Source organism: Pan paniscus, chromosome 9 (assembly GCF_029289425.2).
Source record: "Pan paniscus chromosome 9, NHGRI_mPanPan1-v2.0_pri, whole genome shotgun sequence".
Taxonomy (NCBI): Eukaryota; Metazoa; Chordata; class Mammalia; order Primates; family Hominidae; genus Pan; species Pan paniscus.
The window spans coordinates 67,129,511-67,151,950 of record NC_073258.2 but is presented as its reverse complement, the minus strand read 5'-3'; the positions used below and the strand labels follow the sequence as shown (position 1 = coordinate 67,151,950).

General features: G+C 54.4%; 2 protein-coding genes across 3 annotated transcripts; one reads left to right on the top strand and one right to left on the bottom strand.

The window, feature by feature from the left end:
- Positions 1 to 1,815: 1,815 nt before the first annotated feature.
- Positions 1,816 to 4,042, bottom strand: DRAP1 (DR1 associated protein 1). The gene is made up of 7 exons (XM_034933050.3): positions 3,815 to 4,042; positions 3,507 to 3,579; positions 3,318 to 3,411; positions 2,897 to 3,016; positions 2,697 to 2,790; positions 2,399 to 2,487; positions 1,816 to 2,041 (listed from the first exon to the last, which is right to left on the bottom strand). The coding sequence occupies exons 1-7, from the start codon at positions 3,854 to 3,856 to the stop codon at positions 1,936 to 1,938; spliced, it is 618 nt and encodes a 205-aa protein (XP_034788941.1). The 5' UTR covers positions 3,857 to 4,042; the 3' UTR covers positions 1,816 to 1,935.
- A 182-nt stretch (positions 4,043 to 4,224) lies between these two features.
- On the top strand, positions 4,225 to 6,543 carry C9H11orf68 (chromosome 9 C11orf68 homolog). Of its 2 annotated transcripts, none has more exons than XM_034933048.3 (2): positions 4,225 to 4,444; positions 5,135 to 6,543. In XM_034933048.3, the coding sequence occupies exons 1-2, from the start codon at positions 4,323 to 4,325 to the stop codon at positions 5,892 to 5,894; spliced, it is 882 nt and encodes a 293-aa protein (XP_034788939.1). In that variant the 5' UTR covers positions 4,225 to 4,322; the 3' UTR covers positions 5,895 to 6,543. The 2 variants fall into 2 exon arrangements, with proteins under 2 accessions (XP_034788939.1, XP_034788940.1); XM_034933049.3 differs by having other exon boundaries at positions 4,287 to 4,444; positions 5,138 to 6,543.
- Positions 6,544 to 22,440: the final 15,897 nt, after the last annotated feature.

The following is a 22,440-nucleotide window of genomic DNA, read 5'->3' as shown; positions in this document are numbered from 1 at the left end:
CTGAGCGGTCTCTGCTTGGCATCCCTAAGTGCTGCTTCCACACGCCTCAGGGTCTCTCACCTCCAGCCCCCTCACCCCCTACAACCACCACCAAGGCCCAAGCAGGACTGGTAGAGGCTCCAGGAAAGCCGAGGGACACCTTGCAGGCGCCACCTCCTGTCCACAGCATCTGACACTTGACCTCTCCCTGCTTCCAGATGTACCTGGATGGGCACCACTGTGGAACCTGGGTGGCCTGGGTTCTGGGCCCTCTCATCTTTGGTGGTCTGCCCCAGCACCCCATGCTCGGCGACGTCACCTGCTTTTGAGGCTTACACGCGTCTTTGTCCCATGTTCACGCATCCACTCGGCACCTTCCCCCAGCAGCCTCACAGGCACCCCCAAGTCATCACAGCCAGACTATGACCTTCAGGCTGAACCTGTTCTTCCTGTGTCCCCTAGCAGGGAAGGAGCCCCTGCCCACCAAAGCTGCTGCAGAAAGAAACCTGGGGGTCACCCTTAACAATCCCCTCAACCTCCACGTCCAGTCAGCCATCTCCATGCTCAAGGCTGAGGCCAGCACAGACCCAAGTCTGCCCACTGCTCACTGTGCCCCTATCTCGTCCTGCTCCAGCTGCCATCACCCTCACCCAGACTTCTGAGTCAGTTCCCTGCTGCCACCAGTGCCCACAAGAAAGCCAGTGAGCTTGCTAAGAAACAGACTATATGTATACATTTTCTTTTTGAGATTTTTTTTTAAGATGGGGTCTTGCTCTGCTGCCCAGGCTGGAGTGCAGTGGTGCAATCATGGCTCACTGCTGCCTGGAACTCCTGTCCCAGCCTCCCAAGCAGCTGGAACCATAGGCATATGCCACCATGCCAGCAGACCTTTAAAACTGAATGCCTTGCGGGCTCCAGGAGGCCCCATGTGGGCCACCTGCGCCCTCCCCAGCCTCACCGAGTACCTCTGCTTTACAGGCAGCACAGCTCCTGGGTCTGCTCTGAAAGGTTATCTGGATGAACAGACTGTGTCACTGCCCTGCTCAAAAACCACCTTCAAGGCCCTCCACCATCTCTCTCTGTTTGCTCGTTTCCACCTGCCCTTCACTACACTGGACACAGGACTCTACAGTTTCCAAGACCTGTACCTGTTCCCTGTCCCACTTATCCCTTCACAGCAGCCTACAGGGGGCAGAACAGTCTCCATCAGAGAGACAAGGGGCTGCTCAGAGCAGGGCAGCAGCCCGCCGGGGGTCAGCAGCCCGCCGGGGGTCAGCACCACGGGGCAAGTGTCCCCCGCATGCCCAGCACTTGCAAGCTCTCCCAACTCCCTTCTGTCCGCAGCCGTGGTGCACTCAGCAGACCCAGGGCCTCCAGCCTCCCCAGATGACCCCTCTCTCCCCTCGCTGCCACCTCACCTGCCACTGACGTGGCCCCAGCTCCCAGTTTCTTTTTTTTTTTTTTTTTTTTTTTTTGACATGGAGTCTCACTCTGCCGCCCAGGTTGGAGTGCAGTGGCGTGATCTCAGCTCACTGCCACCTCCACCTCCCAGGTTCAAGCGATTCTCCTGCCTCAGCCTCCCTAGTAGCTGGGATTACAGGCATGCACCACCACGCCCAACTAATTTTTGTATTTTTAGTAGAGACGGGGTTTCACCATGCTGGCCAGGCTGGTCTTGAGCTCTTGACCTCAGGTGATCTGCCCGCCTCAGCCTCCCAAAGTGTTGGGATTACAGGCATGAGCCACCGCACCCGGCCCCAGCTCCCAGTTTCATGTGGGGAAGGCAGGTGGGTGGATGGGATGGCAACCATGACGTCCTGCGCAGAGCCTGGAACAGACACTGAGATTCCCTTTTATTATTTTTTTAATAAATTTAAGAACAGCTCTACCTTCTCTCCTCCCCCCAGAGCAACTAAAACCAACTAAAAGGGGCTATCGTCTGGGGGGCAGAAGGCGCTAGGAGTCGTAATCTTCTTCGTCCTCTTCATCAGGTGCTGAGGGGCCTGGGGGCGCTGGGGGCAAAGGCAGAGTAGAGGCGAAGGGCAGGAAGGGTGTTGGGGGGCTGCAGGGCAGAAGGCAGGAGAGAGTCAGGCCTGAGCCCCACCATGCCCTCCACAGGGGCAGCTGCCAAGACCCTCCCTCCCCCATCTGACCCTCCCACCACCACCCTCCAGATCCATGGGGCCAAGGCCCAGGGCAGCTCACGCAGGGCAGGCCCAGGCCCCACCCACGGGCCCTGGCAGGGTGGAGCAGGATCTTTCGGGAGAACAGTCTCCTGCCTTCAAGCCCTCCTCAGTTATTCTCCTTCCACCCCCCAAATCTGCCACAATCAACAAGACCAAGGGGCCAGGGAGAACAAGAGGAGTAAGTTGGCTCTGGGGAGTCTGCCAGCACCCTCCCATGCCTCTGGGCTGCTCACCTCTGAAAGTGGGCAGAGGGGTGGCTGGCCTGGGGTGGGGGTTGTGATGTCTCCTCTTCCCCATCAGTATCTGTGTCCTCAGATTCATCCTGTGAGCACCGCAGAGGTCAGAGTTGACAAGAAAAGACACGAACCCATCACTGGGAGTGGCAGGGACAGCAGTAGACCCTCATAGCCCCAATTTACAAATAAACCAGTGAGCAAACAGGTTGCAGAAAAGGATGAGAGCTGGCCTCCTGCCAGTTCAGCCTGGGGCGAGGCTGCCTGTCCCATCACCAAGGGCAGGGGCCTCACTCACCTCCTGCTCCGAGTCTGTCCCGGACAGCTTCTTGTCCTTGCTTTTTGTTCCCATCCCACCGTTCTTCCGGCCGCCGCTGCCTGGCTTCCGGCCCCTTTGGGAAGGTACAGTCCATCTGCCCGGAGTTCTCCCTACTCCTTGGCCACCCCCAAGCCCTGTGGCCTTGGCCTTCCCCACTGTATGCCAGGCCCTGGCCCCACCTGCGGGCGCCCTTGTCCCCATCCATGTGGTTGTCTTCCCCGTCCCCCTGCATGTCGGGAACAGATGCCACCAGGTCCTTCAAGAAGTCAAACTGCTGCTCCAGCTCGATGCACTGCTTCCTGGAAGAGATGAGGAGGGGCTGGCACTCAAGAGGGGCCCAGACACCCAAACCCGCAGTGGGTGGCAGCAAGGGGCCCCAGATGTCAGGCTGGAGCCCGGGCCGATCTCCGCTCCCGGGCCTGCCCTGCTTTACTCAGGTGGCTCCCTCTGCCTGGAAGCCCAGCCTCTCCTCTGCCAGTCTGTGGCCTTGCTGGTGTCCCGGCTGCCGCCCACCTCCCTCGCCACCCAGGCTCTGCCTCCCTCAGTGTGTGAACTCCCCGCGCCAAACCCGCCGGCCCCTCCCGGCTCCTCGCCGCTCACAGGTGGGATGTGGTCATGGTCTTCGCGTTCCGCGACTGGGTCACCTGGCAGGCCTTCTTCAACAGAGACTCTAGGAAGAGCTCGAGCGCCCGGGCTGAGGAGCGTCAAGGAGAACTCCGGGGCGGGAGAGGGCGACCCGCTGCCTCCCTCCCCCACGCCCCTAGACCCGGTCCGCCCCCTGCAGGATACAGATGATGACAGGCACCGCCGCCGCCACCTTCCCGATCTCTTCGTCTGTCTGCATGATCTTCTTGATCCGCGCCTGCGGGTGGGGGAGCAGAGTTCAGACCCCGTCGCCACCGTCCCCTAAGGGGGTGCTGGGGGAGGAAGGGGCATCCCCGGAGAAAGGGGGCGGGGGACGCGGACGCGGGGAGGGCATGGAGGGGGCGGGGCGTCCAGGCCCCCGAACACCGCGGCGCGCCCGCCTCCCCAGCGGGAACTGGGCCCAAGCCACCCGGGAGCCGGCCCACTCCTGCCGGGCTCTGCCACGTGCTCACCGGCGGGAACCGCGCGTTGTACTTCTTCTTCTTGCTCGGCATCTCGGGGCCTCTCTCGCCGCGTCGGGTCCAGCGCCGCCGCCCGCAGCCTCCCGGCTCCCGGGCCTGCTCGCCGCCCGCCCGCCGCGGTTCCCCTGGGTCCTGGTGCCGCCCGCTCCGCCCCCGCCGTTTCCCGCGGAGTCCTAGCGCCGCCGGTTAAGACGCCGCTCGCAGGGCCCTAGTGCCCTCCTTTTGGAGCCTCCTGGCCGGTGCGCGTCCCTCCCCAGTCTGGACCGCCGCTCCCGCCCGCCCCCAAGGCCAGAAGAGCGAACGTTGGCCCCGCCCCCCGCGGCCCGCCCATCCCGGGGTTCCCGCGATGGCCCCGCCCCCAGTCAGCGCCTCCCCGTCGGCCCCGCCCCTTCCCCTGCCGGCCCCGCCCCACAGCGCGGCCGCGGCGGCCGCTGAGGCCCGCGGCTCCGCCCTGTGGCTGCGCTTGTCTATAAAGTTGTTGAGGTGGCGCGGCGCTAAGATGGCGGCGGCGGCGGCGGCGGCCGTGGCGGGGGTGGGGCGCGGCGGCGGTGGCGCGGAGCCACGGCAGGAGCGGAGCCGGGCCCGGGGCTGGGCCGGCGTCGAACGCAGCGAAGGCCGGAGGTGACTACGGGCGGCGGGAGGGGCAGGGCAGGGCCGGGGCGGGAGCACAGCTCGGGCCGTGGGCGTTAATGGCGGCGGGCGCGGCACGGCCGGAGCCTGGCTCTCCTGCAGGCTCTAACAAGCCCAGGTTCGAGTCTGGGAACCGCCCCATTGGCCTCGGAACGGCCTGTAACCTCTCTGGACCTCAGCGTCCTCGTCATTAAGTGGGCCCGATAACGCCTGCCCGGGAGGCCTGGCCTTACAGAGCCGGCCTCGGGAGCTGCGCGAACGTGCGCTTCTTTGCGTTCCTCTATTAAATGCCAGCGCACCGGATACCTGCCAGGAAAAGGGGAACTTGGCAGGGCCGGGAGGTGTAGCTGGGGCCGGTTGCTCCCACGCCTGGATTCACCCTTCGGCCCTGCCACGCACTACAGGTGTGACCTTGGGCAAGTCCTTTTTCTCAGCCTCAGTTTCCTTTTCTGTAAGTCAAGGAGAATAGTAATAACTGCAGCAACCCTTCTGGAGCGCTGACTCCTCAGGCATCTAATTTTCATAGCAGATCTACGGGACAGGAACAGTTGTTATCCCATTGTAAAGATGAGGCAACTGAGGCGCATCGACAGTAACTCTTACCCAAGGCCACAGTTTAATCCAGTGCCTGGCATCTGTAGTTATTGTCTCAGACCCTGCCCTGACTCGGTTCCCTCACAGCAGGATGGAACCAGGTGAGGAGCTGGAAGAGGAGGACTCTCCAGGTGGCCGTGAGGATGGCTTCACCGCCGAGCACCTGGCTGCAGAGGCCATGGCAGCTGACATGGACCCCTGGCTAGTGTTTGATGCCCGCACAACGCCTGCCACTGAGCTGGATGCCTGGCTGGCCAAGTACCCACCATCCCAAGTTACCCGCTATGGGGACCCCGGTTCACCCAACTCAGAGCCTGTGGGCTGGATTGCAGTGTATGGGCAGGGCTACAGCCCCAACTCCGGGGACGTGCAGGGCCTGCAGGCAGCCTGGGAAGCTCTGCAGACCAGTGGGCGGCCCATCACACCGGGTACCCTGCGCCAGCTCGCCATCACCCACCACGTGCTCTCGGGCAAGTGGCTTATGCATCTGGCACCGGGCTTCAAGCTGGACCACGCCTGGGCTGGCATTGCCCGGGCCGTGGTTGAAGGCCGGCTTCAGGTGGCCAAGGTGAGCCCACGGGCCAAGGAGGGTGGGCGCCAGGTCATCTGTGTTTACACGGACGACTTCACGGACCGCTTGGGTGTACTGGAGGCGGATTCAGCCATCCGTGCGGCGGGCATTAAGTGCCTGCTCACCTACAAGCCTGATGTCTACACCTACCTGGGCATCTACCGGGCCAATCGCTGGCACCTCTGCCCCACTCTCTATGAGAGCCGTTTCCAGCTTGGGGGCAGTGCCCGTGGCTCCCGAGTGCTTGACCGTGCCAACAACGTGGAACTGACCTAGAGGGGCCAAATTGGGGAGACTGCCCACTCCCCCCTCCATGCTGGGGTTGGATCCTCCTGTCTTCCTCCTTGTCCCATGAAGGCCACACCCCCCAGCTCTGGGGACTCCTAGGTCACTTGGGAACTACCTGCATCTTCAGTCCCCTTGAACTTCTGCCCTCTGTTCAGGGCTGACACAAGCCCCACAGGCTGGGGGGCTCCGGTTCCCTGAGGGATGAGCCTTCAGCCTCCCTTTGTAATGCTGCTCCTCTCCACTGCCCAGCACCATGAGTTGGGTGCAGACACCTAGGAGGAGAGACTTCTTGGAACGCTCATCCCCCGCTATACCTCCCCTTCCTCCTGCATCTCCCCTTCTTTCCTTCCCCCTCAGGAGAGAGAAAACTTAGTGCTTCCAGCCCTTCTTGGAGCCTTCATGGTCCAGGGGTAGGGGCCCCACTGGCCTGAGCATGCCATTTTGAGGGGAGGGTAGTTGTGCCTACTTATCCCCTGGCAGAGGGGATGCCAGGACCATGGACATGAGGCTTGCCCATCCCTGCCAACTTACACAGCCTGTACCACTGTCCCCCCTTCCTTGGCTACTTTGACATGTGCCTGCTCCTGGCATTTCAATAAAACCCGGCTTGGGTCTGTGTCTTGAGTGTTTTTTAAAATACTGTCTTGGTGGTTACCTGCTTTCGTTGCTAGGGAGGGGCAGGGCCAGGAGAGACTACCCCCTTGACCCGGCCAGGCCCCCATAGCTGCCCCTAGCAATAAGTTGTGCCTCACTGCTGAGGTTAGGCACTGTCTCTTAAGAACCTCTGCAAAACCAGCCCCCCTTCCCCTCCATCCCTAATCAGTTTCTCAGAGATTTCCCATAATTCCAGGGGTTGACCCCTCCAGGAACGTCTAAGGGGCCACTGCTAGCCCTCAGGGTGCATTTGTGCATATTAGAGAAAGGTACCAAGTCCAAGCAGTCCTAGGCCGGGGTACACGGTTTGGGGAGCAGAGGATGGGATGGGCTGGATTTCAGCACCCTAGGCTGGACATCCTTGTGCAGTGAACAACCTGCACAACCCTAGGTAGTCTCTCTGGAAGCCCTGCCATTCATACTCTCCTCTCCTACCACCCTGACCATCATAGGGCCCACTAGACAGTTTGCAAAGCGCTTTCATATGCATTAAATTTAATTCTCCCAACCCCTTTGGGAGATGTTGGCCCCATTCTGCGGTCAAGGAAATTGAAGCCAAGAGGGGAAAGGAGTTTTCTCAGTGTCATGCGATGAGGTGGGCAGAGCTAGGACTTGCATCCCAGTCCCTTCCTCAGGCAATGAGGTCCCTGAGCCCACTGAGGAAAACAGTGAGCTTTTCATAACTCACAAAGCATGTTCACTTACGTGATCTCACTGGGCCGCCCCACTCTGCTGGGACTTGCTGTAGCCTCGGAGCCTGGCTCCTGCACCCCGCCACCTCTCCAGCCCCGTGCCTGGCCCTGGCCTTGATTGGGGGCCAGGGTGTCTGGCAGGGAGCCCCTTGGGACACAGCTCTCGTGCCGTGCCGGGACTGACTCAGCCTCCAGCAGTCTCACCGAATCGGAATTTAGAGCAGGGTAGCAGAGATGCCACCGGGCTGACTGGGTGGAAGTGGCTGAGTCATGAGATGCTGGCTCAGTGCTCTCTCCAGCTTCCTCCCCACCCTGAGCTTCCCCAGGGCTGAGTCCCCCTCTGCCCAGCCTTGGGAAGTCCCCAGAGCTGGGTGGTCTCCGAGTTGGAGCCTGGTGCTCTGCCTCCCTCGGGCTGCCAGGGCCTTGCACTCCACCAAAGTGGGCCAAGGTACCTCATGGGTCCCGCAGAGATGCCCAAGTGGGGTCAACAGCACTGGCTTCTTCCATAGCTGAGTGTGTCACACACACAGCCCCTCTTCATCCCTGTGCCTTGCCCCAGCCCACAACTCACTGTCTCCCAAGCCACTTCCACCCTCCTCTTGTCCCCGCTCCGTTCTCCACAGCCAGGTCAACAGATCCCTCCTGCAGAGTGGCCATGTCCTGCCAAAAGCCCTTCCATGGCTCCCCACAGCCTGCAGGATGGAGTCTGCTCTCCTGCACTGGCCGTGACCTGGTTCCCATAGACTTCCCCCGCTTCCCTCGGGCACCCCTTTCTGCCCATGCTCACCCTGCTGGAGCCATCTGTTACTTCCTTCACTCCCTGGTGCACAACCCTGGGCCTCGGGCTGTTCCTTCTGCTTGAGCACCTGCCTTGCAGCCCTGATGGCCAGAGTGTGTGGTGACTTGTGTAATGGCTTGATTGATATCTGTCTCCTGCTGGCCCCTAAGCCCCATGCCCACACTGTGCTCTGTGAAGGCAGGAACAGTGGCTAGATCTCAGCCCTGTTCCCAGAGCCTACCACAGTGCTTGGCCAGAACAACGACTCCGTAAGTTATTACATGAATGAATGAGGTAATTGGCGACTCCAGCCCCTGCTGGACCCTTCTGCCTCATCCCATCTCCATTCCCTGCTTTGCACTCCTTGTCCAAGAACGTTGAGCTGCGTGTGACTTTCTTGTACACATGGTGGCCTTTCTCACTTTCACGCCTTTGCTGGTGCCGTAGCCTCTGCTTAGCTTACCCTCGCCCACTTCCCTGGCTGGCGTCACGTTGCAGACCCACTGGCTCAGGTGTAATTCTTCAGGATGCTTCCGGATCCTTCCTCACCCCAAGTGTTGCAGGCATGTCCCCTAGGCTCCCACAGCTCCCGCCCACCTGCTGCTCTCATCTGTGTGTAAGATCCCTTCAGACAGTGGCAATGCTTTATCCTCCAGCATCCGGCATAGGGCCCAACCTAGTGCAGATGCCAAATTAACATTTTTTTTTTTTTGAGATGGAGTCTCGCTTTATCACCCAGGCTGGAGTGCAGTGGCGCAATCTCAGCTCATTGCAAGCTCCGGCTCCCGGGTTCACTCCATTCTGCTGCCTCAGCCTCCGGAGCAGCTGGGACTACAAGGTGCCCGCCACCACGCCTGGCTAATTTTTTGGATGTTCAGTAGAGATGGGGTTTCACTGTGTTAGCCAGGATGGTCTCGATCTCCTGACCTCATGATCCGCCCGCCTCGGCCTCCCAAAGTGCTGGGATTACAGGCGTGAGCCACCGCGGCCGGCCTCTTTTTTGAGATAGGGTCTTGCTATGCTGCCCAGGCTGGAATGCGATGACATGATCATGGCTCACTGCAGATTTGAACTCCTGGGCGCAAGCGGTCCTACCACCTCAGCCTCCCAAAGTGCTGGAATTACAAATATGAGCCCCTGCACTCAGCCAAACATTCTTGAATAAATGAGTGAGTGAATGAAAGCCACTCTCTCTCTGGGCCTCAGTTTCCTCATTCTATTCATGACAAGAGCCAGGCACGGTGCTAAGCGTTTACCTACATGATTTCATCTAAGTTTCACCTGGCTCTATTATTGTTGCCATTTTGCAAAAGAGGAAACTGAGACCCAGACAAGTTCAATAATTGGCTCAAGGTTATGAAGAAAGTAAGTGGCAGAGCCAAGATTCAAACCCAGTTCACCCAACTCCAGGGCACCTTATGCACTGTTGAACCTCCACTTTATCGAAGTGCTGTTGGGGTGGGGGCTGCAAGGATAGATGAGACCCTGCAGGACTCAGCATCTGGTTTCTAAAGCACACAGGAGGTTGGGTCCTCAGAACCACCTGGGAGAGAAGCTGGGCCAAAACTGAGAGTCTATTTTTTTTTTTTTTTTTAGATGGAGTTTCACTCTGTCACTCAGGCTGGAGTACAGTGGCATGATCTCGGTTCACTGCAACCTCCGCCTCCTGGGTTGCCATGTTGGCCAGGCTGGTCTCGAACACCTGACCTCAGGTGATCCGCCCACCTTTGCCTCCCAAAGTGCTGGGATTAGAGGTATGAGCCATCATGCCCCGCCGAAAGTCCCTTTTTTACCGATGAAAAAACTGAGGCCTAGAGAGTGCAATGACGAAGCCTACTGGGCAGGAAGGGTCTCCAGGTCTACAGTGGGAACTGGCCCCCTGCCAGGTCAATGGCCCCCCCAAAACCCACCCCCTCAGGCTGGAGTGAGTTCTGCTCTATTTGGCTGGCCTGTTCCTACCTTGGAGCAGGGAAGTGCCTTTGGCCCAGGGGGTGCTGGGCAAACTTGGACAAGTCCTGTGCTCTGCTCCTTTTATAAAACCAGGGGAAGGGTGACTGAGGCCAGGAAAAAGCCCCAACTCCTTTTCCTCCCACTCCCACATACTGCAAACCCCAGACCCCAGGGAGGAGGCTCCAGAGGGTCTGTCCAGGGAAGGAGAGAATCTGCCCGACTTGACTCCTGTTGGAACTTGGGCAGACTCAAAGAGGACTAAAACAGCTGAGTCAAGAGAACGCTTCAGCAAGAGCTTTGGCAGGATTTGGGGGATTTTCCCAGTGGGGCAGCTGCGCCCCACTCTTGCCGGCTGGGAGGGGCTCTGGCAGGGATGAGGATCAGGTCACACAGCTGATTCATCTGAGGAGGGAAACTCCCCACTCCTCTGACACACATCCCCCAGGCACCTAGGGGGTAAACCTGAGGACACCCAGCTGAGAAGCCCACCAACCCCATCTTCCTTTGCTTACTGGGAAAAAATCCCCGGGAGATAGAGTCAGGCAGGGTGGCAGGGCTTAGGGGGCAACTTCCCAGGGAATAAAACCAGAGACTGGGACCAGAGAGAAACCTGTACAAGGGCCACCTCCCTCAGGGGTCCTTTCTTACCCATTTTATAGATAAGAAAACAGGCTCAAATAGTAAAAGTAAACATGGGCTGGGCATGGTGGCTCATATTTATAATAACAGCAATTTGGGAGGCTGAGGCGGAAGGATTGCTTGAGCCCAGGAGTTCAAGACCAGCCTGGGCAACACAATGAGACCCCCATCTCTACCAAAAAAAAAAAAAAAAAAAAAAAAAGCCAGGTATGGTGGCACATTCCTATACTCCCAGCACTCAGGAGGCTATTAGGGAGGAGGGTCGCTTGAGCCTGGGAGGTCAAGGCTTCAGTGAGCCATGATCCAGCTACTGCACTCCAGCCTGGCAAACCTGTCTAGAAAAAGAAAAACAGCAAACCTGTATACAGACCTACTCTGTGCCAGGCACACCCTAAGCAGTTCAGATGCATTAACTCATTATGGTCCTCACAGACCTCCTCCTTTTACTCATGAGGGAACTGAGGCAGAAAGAGGTTAAATAACTTGGCAACTTGGCCAAGGTCAAGGCTAGAAATGCTCTGGGGACCTCCACAACTCCCAAGAGTCCTTGTACACACCCGTGTCCCAGGGAGCTCTGTCCCTGGTCCCTGAGCAGCTCTGGCCCCGAGGGTAAAGACCTTTCTGGGGTGAAGCCCAAATTGGCTTCTGGGGATCTTCCCTCCTCCGACCGAGTCTGCCCTCTGTAGACCCTAGAGGACGGGGAGGTCACCCACCAGGGCCCAGTTCCTCTTCCTCCCTCCCCTAAAGGGAGAAAGCTGGTTCAGGCAGGAAAATCAGCCCAACCCTCAGAGGCCAGGAGAGGGCAGCGAAGCATTCCCGCCAAAATCTCTCCAGGGCTTTGACTCTTTTCCAAACCCCAATCCATCCTTTCCTCCCGAGTCAGAGCCTCCCTTTCCGGTCTGCCACCCGCCCCTCACAACACATGACACAAACTCACACACAGATACATGCGTGCGTGCTGGGACTCCAGCCTCCAGGCTCCTGCCCTCTGGGAACCTGGTCTGGCCCCGCTTACCTCTGCCATGGGCCAGGGGCCTGATGGGTGTTGGAGGTGGGCTGAGTTGTGGCTGTTTGAGATGGGGCCAGGGACCCCACACAGGCGAGCTCTGTCCCATTTGGCTCCCACTCCCAGGCTGTGTGACTCACCCCCTCACCCCCCATGACTCAGTTTACACCGGTGCCCGGAGGTCCTCCCAGGATGGGTGGGGCGGTTTATTGGCCCAGCCCAGGCCTGCCAGCCTTTCATCCAGGACGGGCATTTCATCCCACTCCTGGCCCAGAGCAGGAGCTGGCACCCATGGGGTACTGGGTCGGGGTATGGCCCAGGTCTGAGGAGTTAGGGGGAGCCTGAGAACTGGGTGACAGGCTCCAACTGTCTGAGCCTGGGTCTGCAGGAAGCAGGAGCCACTCCAAGAAACTTAAGGGGCTAGGCTAAGCAGGCAAATCCATCCTGGGCACTGACAGCAGAGCCCCTGATATCTCCCTTCAGAGGAAATTGCCCGTAAAGCACAAAATAAAACAGCAAGAAAATTCTCACTAACATTTATCCATCGCTTACTGTACTGGTGCCATGCTCAGCACTGTCCATGCCATGGCTCAGTCACTCCCCAACAACCGTGAAAAGCAGGTCTGATTATTAGCATCTTTTTTTTTTCTTTTGAGACGGAGTTTCGCTCTTGTTGCCCAGGCTGGAGTGCAATGGCACGATCTTGGCTCAGCACAACCTCTGCCTCCCAGGTTCAAGCAATTCTCCTGCCTCAGCCTCTCGAGTAGCTGGGATTACAGGCATTCACCACCATGCCCGGCTAAGTTTGTATTTTTAGTAGACACAGGGTTTCTCCATGCTAGTCAGGCTGGTCTTGAACTCCTGACCTCAGGTGATCCACCTGCCTCAGCCTCCCAAAGTGCTGGAATTACAGGCGTGAGCCACTGCGCCTGGCCAGCATTCTCTTTACAAGTGAGGGAACTGAGGCATTGAGAAGTTAGGGAATTGCCCAGCTTGCCCAGCCAGGAAGTGGCTGAACTGAAATTCAAACCCAAGTCGTCCACTGCCAGAGCCCCTCCTGCCTGCTGAGTGACGCTTACTGAAGCAAGAATGAGGGGCCCAAAACCCCATCCCAGCCCCTGCCATCTCCATGGAAACCTCTAGTTTCAGGGTCCACAGTATGTAAACCACTCATCTGCAGGAAGGGGAAACTGAGGCTCCCAGAGGGAAAGAGACTGACCCGAAGTCACATAATGAAGTCACTTGAACTACTAGAGACCCAGCCAGGCTGGAGCTGTGTCTTTGATGTTCACCCCACAGTCCTGGGCTGGAGGGGTGGCTGGTGAGGGAAAGCGAGCCCCACTTTTTATGAATATTTTTCCCAAATCCTCGTCTGCCAGGAAGTCTTCTCCTACCCACCCCCACCACAGGTGGAAAGAACTCTTCCTTTTGGGGCTCCAGTAATGGCCCTGGCACTCTCTGGCTCCTCCCCCCAGCACTGTCTCCTTAGCACCAGGACTAGTCTGAGTGTCTGACCACCTCTCTGGGCTGAAAGTGCCTTGCGGCCAGGAGGACGAAGTTGCTGGGGTTTTTTTGTTTTTTGTTTTTCTGGAGTCGGAGTCTCACTCTATTGGCCAGGCTGGAGTGCAATGGCGCGATCTCAGCTCACTGCAACCTCTGCCTCCCGGGTTCAAGTGATTCTCCTGCCTCAGCATCTCAAGTAGCTGGGATTACAGGAGTGCGCCACCACACCCAGCTAATGTTTGTATTTTTAGTAGGGACAGGATTTCACCATGTTGACCAGGCTGGTCTTGAACTCCTGACCTCCGGTGATCTGCCCCCTTTGGCCTCCCAAAGTGCTGGGATTACAGGCATGAGACACCACCCCTGGCCTGGGACCAAGTCTTTTTTTTTTTTTTTTGAGACAGAGTTTTGCTCTGTCACCCAGGCTGGAGTGCAGTGGCGCGATCTCGGCTCACTGCAAGCTCCACTTCCCGTGTTCACACCATTCTCCTGCCTCAGCCTCCCGAGTAGCTGGAACTACAGGCACCCGCCACCACGCGCCTGGGACTAAGTCTTTAATCGTCCCTACCTCCCCGACATCTGGCTCCATTCAACTTTTAGTTCAGTTAATTCAGAAGAATGGATAAAGAAACTGTGGTACATCTATGCAGTGGGGGACAGAAGCCAGGCACAAAAGAGCACGCGGTGAACGATTCCATTGATGTGAAATTCTGCAACAGACAAAACTAATCGATGACAACAGAAATGAGTTAAGTGATTTCCTGGGGTGGGGGAATCGACTGCAAAGAGGCAGGAGAGAACTTTCTAAGGGGATGGAAATGTTCTGTATCTGGATTGGAACGTGGCTACGCAGGTGTATACACATAACCAGCACATTAACAAAGTGTGCATTCTACCGAATGTAAGATAAACCACGACGAGGTAGCTTTTGTTTTTGTTTTCGTGAGACAGGCTCTCACTCTGTTGCCCAGGCTGGAGTGCAGTGGTCTGATCACAGCTCACTGCAGCTTTCAACTCCTGGGCTTAAGTGATCCTCCTGCCTTAGCCTCTCGAAGTGCTAGGATTATAAGCGTGTGCCACAGTGCTCAGCTAGATTTTTCTTTCCAGCGAGGCAGATCTACATATACTCAGTGAAAGATCTTCCAAGATTATTATTAGAAAACCAAAAAGCAAGAAACGATACGGGATGTAGATAGGCTACCTTCTGGGTGAAAAAATACGCAAGAAACTGGTTAAAATGGAGGGGAGGCTTCTCACTCTACCCCTTTTGTAGCTTTTGAATTTTAAAATATCTTAATGTATTACCTAGTTGAAAAAGAAATGCAATTAAATGTTTTAGTGTAAAGCAACATTAAAAATAAAAACGACGTTTTAAAATAATTTCTTCTCCAGGCCAGGTGTGGTGGCTCACTCCTATAATCCTAGCAATTTGGGAGGTCAAGGTGGGCTGATTGCCTGAGCTCACGAGTTCAAGACCACCGTGGGCAACATGGTGAAACCCTGTCTCTACTAAAATACAAAAAAGTATCCGGGCATGGTGGCAGGTGCCTGCAGTCCCAGCTACTCAGGAGGCTGAGGCAGGAGAACTGCTTGAACCCAGGAGGAAGAGGTTGTAGTAAGTCAAAATCGCACCACTGCTCTCTAGCCTGGGCGACAGAGCAAGACTTCATCTCAAATAATAAATAAATAAAATATGATAAAATAATTTATTTTCCACATCCCCTTTTTATGGCCATCAACTTGGTAGATGCAGATACAGATATACATATAGATACACGCATATCCGTCTCCAAAATGCAATACCTTCAAACATTATTCCAAGCAGGGAGAATAAAAGGTAATGTCCTTCATTGCACGAGGGGACTGTATTGCTCATTGCATAAGGGATTAAGGGATTTCACTTGGGTTGGGGCTCGCAGAAGACCTTGCTGAGGTAATGGTGGGGAAATTGAAAGCTGCAGCATAAGAGTCAGCCAGGTGAGGGGACAAGGGAGGTCCCTTGGGCAGAGGGAGCCATCTGTGCAAAGGTGAGGGGCTCCGTCTGGCAGCCTGGGGCTGAGAGTGAGCAGGTGCCTATGAAGGAAAAGCCTGTGCATTCGGCCAAGCCCCGCCAGATTTACGAGGATCTGGATTCCGCACACTTTCCTTCCTCACTGTGTGGCTTTTAGCAAGTTGCTTAATTTCTCTGTGCTTCCATTTCCTGATCCGTAAAATGGGTGTATTATACCATCTCTCTCACAGGGTTGCTGTGAGGATTAAACATGTTACTTGGAATGGCATCTGGTTCATCAGTGTTCAATGAGCAAGAGCCACTAGTGTTATCCTCTTAGCCCCTCAAGTCTCCCAGGCAGCACGTAACCTAAAAGAACACAGGGTACGCCAAGCACCCTTAGCCCATCCCTTCCCAGGCTTCAGGCCTTCCTGGGTAGCAATTCCAGCTGGGGTAGGTCCAAGTCTGAGGGTGAAATGCTCAGACTCTTAAAATTTTTTGTGATTAAAACTATCCCTAAGGCTGCAGGGTGGGAAGTGCTGAGCTGGAAGCTGTGGAGAGCATTCAGGGGAGAGAGGATGGGGCCAGGACCAAGGAAAATAAATGTTTGTAGAAGTGAATTAAAATGTCATCTCCAGGTCAGGTGCCATGGCTCATGCCTATAATCCCAGCACTTTGGGAGGCCAGGGTGGGCGGATGACCTGAGGTCAGGAGTTCGAGACCAGCCTGCCCAACATGATGAAACCCCGTCTCCACAAAATACAAAAATTAGACGGCCATGGTGGCAGGCGCCTGTAGTCCCAGCTACTTGGGAGGCTGAGGCAGGAGAATCATTTGAGCCTGGGGGGCAGAGGTTGTAGTAAGCTGAGATCACACCACTGCCCTCCAGCCTGGGTGACAGAGCAAGACCCTGTTTCAAAAAAAAAAAAAAAAAAGTCGTCTTCAGATGTGGAGCAACTGGAACTGTTACCCATTGAACAACATGGGTGGGATGCAAAATGGTACATCCACGTTGGAGCACTGGTGGAGAGGATCGATTCAAGCTGAATGTACACCAACCATATGACCCAATAATTCCTCCCAACCCGGGCACATAGCCAAGAGAAATGAATACAACTGGCTCCCAAAAGGATGTATCAAGGATATTCATGGCAGCCTTATTCATAATAGTCCAAAACTGGAAGGCCCCCCAAGTCATCAGCAGGGGAATGGAGAATGGAGAGACCGATTGTGGAATATTTGTGCAATGGGATGCAGCAAGAGAAAAGACCAAGCTACCAGGTCACTCAGTAACACAGATGAATCCTGCAGACATGTTGACTAAAAGAAGCCAGGACCAAAAGAGAACATGCCATATGGTCAAATGTATATGAAGTTGAAGAACAGGCAAAACTAATCTATGATGACAGAAGTCAGAATAGTGGCTACTTATGGGTGGGGAGTGTGACTCAGAGGAGCCTTCCGAGTTGCTAAAAACATCATCATGATAAGGGTGGTAGTTACATGGGTTTATATAGATGCAGAAGTCATTGAGGCTGGGCTTGGTGGTTCATACTTGTAATCCCAATACTTTGAGAGACGGAGGCGGGAGGATCACTCAAGCTCAGGAGTTTGAGATTAGCTTGGGCAACAGCCTCCTCTCTACTAATAAATAAATAAATAAATAATTGGCATGGTGGCAGACCTGTAGTCCCAGCTACTTGGGAGGCTGAGGTTAGGGGATAGCTTGAGCCCAGGAGTACAAGGTTGCAGTTAGCTATGATTGCACCACTGTGCTCCAGCCTGGGAGATAGAGTGAGACCTTGTCTTAAAAATAATAATAAATAAGGCAGGGTGCGGAGGCTCACACCTGTAATCCCAGCACTTTGGGAGGCTGAGGCAGGTAGATCACCTGAGGTCAGGAGTTCGAGACCAGCTTGACCAATAAGGTGAAACCCCATCTCTACTAAAAATGCAAAAATTAGCCGGGTGTGGTGGCGCATGCCTGTAGTCCCAGCTACTCAGGAGACTGAGACAAGAGTATTTATTGAACCCGGGAGGCGGAGGTTGCAGTGAGCTGAGATCATGCCACTGCACTCTAGCCTGGGCAACAGAGCAAGACTCCGTCTCAAAATAATAATAAAAAATAATGAATTATTTTAAAGTCATTAAGCTGAACACACTGATGTGTGCACTTTACTGTATGTGTGCTTGACTTCAATTTAGTCAACAATTTAAATCTAAGAGCTAAAACTATAAACTCTTAGAAGAAATCATAGGAGTAAATCTTCACGACCTCGAATTTGGCAATGGATTTTTACATTAGACATCCAAAGCATGAGCAACAACAACAAAAAGATACATTGGGCTTCAATAAAAAATAGTAATGCATCATTTTGTGCATCAAAGAACATCTTTCCGTCTCCAAAAAAAAAAGAGAACATTTTCAAGAATGTGAAAAGACAACCTACAGAATAAAAGAAAATGTTTGCAAATCATATAACTGATAAAGGTTTAGTATCCAGAATATAAAAAGAACAACTCAACGTTAAAAAAAAAAAATTGGCCGGGCGCAGTGGCTCACGCCTGTAAACCCAGCACTTTGGGAGGCCGAGGCGGTTGGATCACCTGAGGTTGAGAGTTCGAGACCAGCCTGACCAACATGGAGAAACCTTGTCTCTACTAAAAATACAAAATTAGCCAGGTGTGGTGGCGCGTGACTGTAATCCCAGCTACTCAGGAGGCTGAGGCAGGAGAATCGCTTGAACCAGGGAGGCGGAGATTGTGGTGAGCTGAGATTGCACCATTGTACTCCAGGCTGGGTGACAAGAGCAAAACTCCGTCTCAAAAAAAAAAAAAAAAAATTAAGAATGGGCAATGTGCCAGGTGTGGTGGCGGGCACCTATAATCCCAGCACTTTGGGAGGCTGAGGTGGGAGGATCACTTGAGGTCAGGGGTTAGAGACCAGCCTGGCCAGCATGGTGAAACCCTGTCTCTACTAAAAGTACAAAAATTACCCGGGCATGGTGGCACATGCCTGTAATCCCAGCTACTCGGGAAACTGAGGCAGGAGACTCAATTGAACCCAGGAGGTGGAGGCTGCGGTGAGCCAAGATCGCACCACTGCACTCCAGTCTGGGCAATGGTTGGGAGCAGTGGCTCACACCTGTCATTTCAGCGTGAAGAGAGGTGAAGGCAGGAGAAGTACTTGAGGCCAGGAATTTGAGACTAGCCTGGGCAATATATTGAGACTTCATTTCTACAAAAAAAAAAAAAAAAGTAAAGATTTGAATAGATATCTGTCCAAAAAACGCCCAGCGTGGTGGCTCATGCCTGTAATCCCAGCACTTTGGGAGGCCGAGGCAGGCGGATCACAAGGTCAAGAGATCGAGAGCATCCTGGCTAACACAGTGAAACCCCTTCTCTACTAAAAGTACAAAAAATTAGCCGGGCGTGGTGGCAGGCGCCTGTAGTCCCAGCTACTCGGGAGGCTGAGGAAGGAGAATGGCGTGAACCCGGGAGGCGGAGCTTGCAGTGAGCGGAGATCGTGCCACTGCACTCCAGCCTGGGCGACAGAGCGAGACTCCATCTCAAAAATAAATAAATAAATAAATGGTTATATATACTCAGCCATAGAAATGAGCAAAGTACTGATACATACTATAACATGAATGAGCCTTGAAAATGTTATGCTGTGAACCCAGGAGGTGGAGCTTGCAGTGAGCAGAGATCATGCCACTGCATTCCAGCCTGGGCGACAGTGCGAAACTCCGTTTTTAAAAAAGATAATAATACTAAGAAAAGAAAATGTTATGCTGGCCCGGTGCGGTGGCTCACACCTGGAATCCCAGCAGTTCGGGAGGCTGAGGCAGGAGGATCACTTGAGGAGTGCAGGAGGCAGAGGCTGCGGTGAGCCAAGATTGGGCCACTGCACTCCAGTATGGGCAACAGAGCAAGACTCCATCTAAAAAAAAAAAAAAAAGAAGAAGAAGAAAGAAAGAAAAAAAAAATGTTATGCTAAGTAAAGAAGTCAGACAAAAGATCACATAATATATGAATGAGTCCATTTATTTGAAATACCCAGAATGGGCAAATCCATAGCGACAGGAAGCAAATTAGTGGATACCAGGGGATGAGGGAAGGGGGAAATAGGGAGTAATTACTTCATAGGTGTGGGGTGTTTTCTGGAGTGATGAAGTTTTGAAACTAAAGAAAGGTGGTGGTTGTACAACATTGTGAATGTAATAAATGGCATTGAAGTGTACACTTTAAAGTAGTTAATTGTTTGTTACATGAATTTAATCTCAAGTAAAAACGTAAACTTCAAAGGCCAGGTGCGGTGGCTCACGCCTGTAATCCTAGCACTTTGTGAGACCGAGGCAGGCAGATTGCTTGAGCCAAAAAAAATTAGCTGGGCGTAGTGGCACGCGCCTGTAGCCCCAGCTACTCGTGAGGCTGAGGAGGGAGGATCGCTTCAGCCCAGAAGGTTGAGGCTGCAGTGAGCTGCGATCCTGCCATTGCACTCCAGCCTAGGCATCTAGGCATCAGAGTGAGATCCTATCTCAAACCAACCAACCAACCAAACAAACAAAAACAACATAGACTTCAATTAAAGAGTGAATAGAAACTGATAAACATAAATATCACCTCCAATGCCCTGGCCATGCTGAGAATGCACAGGGTGCCAAGCCTCCTCTCCTTCACTGCAGCCCCAAAAGGCAGGGATTCTCTGGGGCTCAGAGATGGGAAGGGACTGAGCCAGTCTTACAGAGCCACCAAGGCACAGTGGCAGGGTCCCTCAGGCCTCCCTGCCCCCAAACTTCCAGCGATGGCTGTGGCCCCCTGGGGTTCTCTCCTGGCCTCCCTGGGTGGAAGCTGGTGAGGTCAGAGGCCAGGAACGTTTCTACGGCCACAAGGCGGGGGTTAGTGACTGAGGAGGTTGGAATGTGCTCCCTCTGAAAGGACCTCCTTGTGGCTCCAGTGACGGTTAGAGCAGGAAGAGACTTTCAAAGTCATGTAACACACACACACACACACACACACACACACACACACACACACACACACACACACACCCCAGACCTGAATCCCTGCTCCCTCAGCTGCCCCAGTGGCCCCAGCATCCACTGCTTGGGGGCGGTGGGGTCAGGTGCAGGGTGATGTTTCTGGAGCAGGCAAGTGAATGCAGTCAAGGCTGACCTGTGTCACCCCTCCCCTGGTTACCTGTGTCACACTTGACCTGTCCAGCTTGGGCTCTGCCAAGAAGTTGAGGTATCAGTGTGTGTGCACATGTGCTGTGTGAGTGCCTTCATGTGTGATCAGTCCCAAAGGCTCTCACCCCTGGGTTTTTTTGTTTTGTTTTGTTTTGTTTTGTTTTTGACGGAGTCTTACTCTGTTGCCCATGCTGGAGTGCAATGGCACAATCTTGGCTCACTGCAACCTCCGCCTCCCGGGTTCAAGCGATTCTCCTGCCTCAGCCTCCCAAGCAGCTGGGACTACAGGCATGGGCCACCATGCCCAGCTAATTTTTGTATTTTTGGTAAAGACGGGGTTTCTCCATGTTAGTCAGGCTGGTCTCGAAATCCTGACCTCGTGATCCACCTGCCTCAGCCTCCCAAAGTGCTGGGATTACAGGCGTGAGCCACGGCACCCAGCCTATGTGTCAAATTCTTACTATGTGCTGTGCTAAGCATGTGACATTACTTGTGTCCTCCAACAACCCTTGAGATAGTTATCATTATGTCTCCATTTCACAGATAATGAAAGAGGCTCTGAGAGATTGTGTGCCTCACCTAGGTCACACAACTGGTGAGCAGCCTAACCACATTCAAACCCAGACCCCAGAGCTGTCTGACCCCAGCACGGGTGTTCTGTCCACGGATCACACTGCCTCAAAAACACTCTCCTCTCCTTTCTCTCTCTCTCTCTCTCTCTCTCTCTCTCTCACACACACACACACACACACACACAGAGATGATGATGACAAGAGGGTGACAAGCATTGGGTCGCTCAAAGGCAAAGGAGAGGCACCAGGCTGGTAACCACTTTCTGAGTGCATAACACTTTACAGCTTACGAAGCACTTTCACATCTGTGATCTCACTTGATCCCACAACAGCTCCGTGAGATCAGCAGGGAGGCCCAGTTGAAGGAAGGTGACCTGCCCAGTGTCACACAGACAGAAAATGGTAGCTCTGGGACTAGAACCCCAGGGGCAATCTGGACTTCCTGGCTCTAAGTCCTGAGTGCACCCACAGACTTCTGGCCTGTGTTCCCAAGGAAAGTAGCCCAGAGGGCAAAGCTAGAGCTGATGAAATGGAAGGACCGATGGAGAAGCAGGAGAGCCCAGCCCTCTCTTGATCTATTTACTTTGAGTCTTGCTCTGTCCCCCAGGCTGGACTGCAGTGGCGCAGTCACAGCTCACCGCAGCCTCAACCTCCCTGGCTTAAGCCATCCTCCCGCCTCAGACTCCAGAACAGCTGGGACCACAAGGCAGGCGTACCACCATGTCCGGAAAATTTTATAATTTTTTGTAGAGATGGGGTCTCAAATGGTTCTTTCTGCCTTGGCCTTCCAAAGTGCTAGGATTACAGGCATGAGCCACCACACCTGGCCCCAGCCCTCTTTCTGTAGTCGTGTGACAACTGACAGCTCAGTACTCCATCTGGGCCTCAGTTTCCTCATCTATGATGGAAGTAATCAGAGAGAAGCTTTAGGATGGTGCCCAGCACTAACATTCTGGATGTGCGACAAGGTGTCTGTGAATGTGTAAGGGCTTTGAAAATCTTGGCTGAGCCTGGGCTTGGAGTGCCCACGGCTGTGACTTGGCAACCTGTGCCAGCTACTCACTTCGCGACTTTAAGCAATTCATTTCAGCATCCCCCAGCCTCAGTTTCCCCATCTGTAAAACAGGGATGAGGATGATACCTGCCTCACATTCACTCACCTTTGACATACTCTCCAAACAAGTCTGGTGGCCACAAGCCTCCGAAAGGCACTGACCGTAATGAAGATGGCGTTTATCAGACTTCAGGACACCTGTAGTGGCCCTGAATTAAAACTCGTTATAGCTCCTGAAATTATCCTGAGTAATACTATTATATTGCATTTTATGTGGGGTTAGTTCAAAGCATTACCTTATCGCAAACATTTAAAATATACCACCCAGCCTGGGCAATACGGCGAGACCCAATCTCTACAAAAAACACAAAAATTACCTGGGCGTGGGGACGCGCGCCTGTAGTCCCACTTACTTGGAGGGGGCGCTGAGGCAGGAGCATCCCTTTAGCTCAGGAAGTTGAGCCTGCAGTGCGCCGAGATCGAGCCACTGCACTCCAGCCTGGG

What these genes read in the sequence shown, in the direction of transcription:
- DRAP1 (XM_034933050.3), bottom strand. Translation starts at nt 3,856, where the DNA reads ATGCCGAGCAAGAAGAAGAAGTACAACGCGCGGTTCCCGCCG. An exon ending in ACAACGCGCGGTTCCCGCCG is followed by an intron (nt 3,580 to 3,814) that starts GTGAGCACGTGG and finishes CCCCACCCGCAG; the next exon opens with GCGCGGATCAAGAAGATCAT. An exon ending in CCCTCTGCCCACTTTCAGAG is followed by an intron (nt 2,042 to 2,398) that starts GTGAGCAGCCCA and finishes TCTGCCCTGCAG; the next exon opens with CCCCCCAACACCCTTCCTGC.
- C9H11orf68 (XM_034933048.3), top strand. Translation starts at nt 4,323, where the DNA reads ATGGCGGCGGCGGCGGCGGCGGCCGTGGCGGGGGTGGGGCGCGGCGGC. An exon ending in GAACGCAGCGAAGGCCGGAG is followed by an intron (nt 4,445 to 5,134) that starts GTGACTACGGGC and finishes GTTCCCTCACAG; the next exon opens with CAGGATGGAACCAGGTGAGG.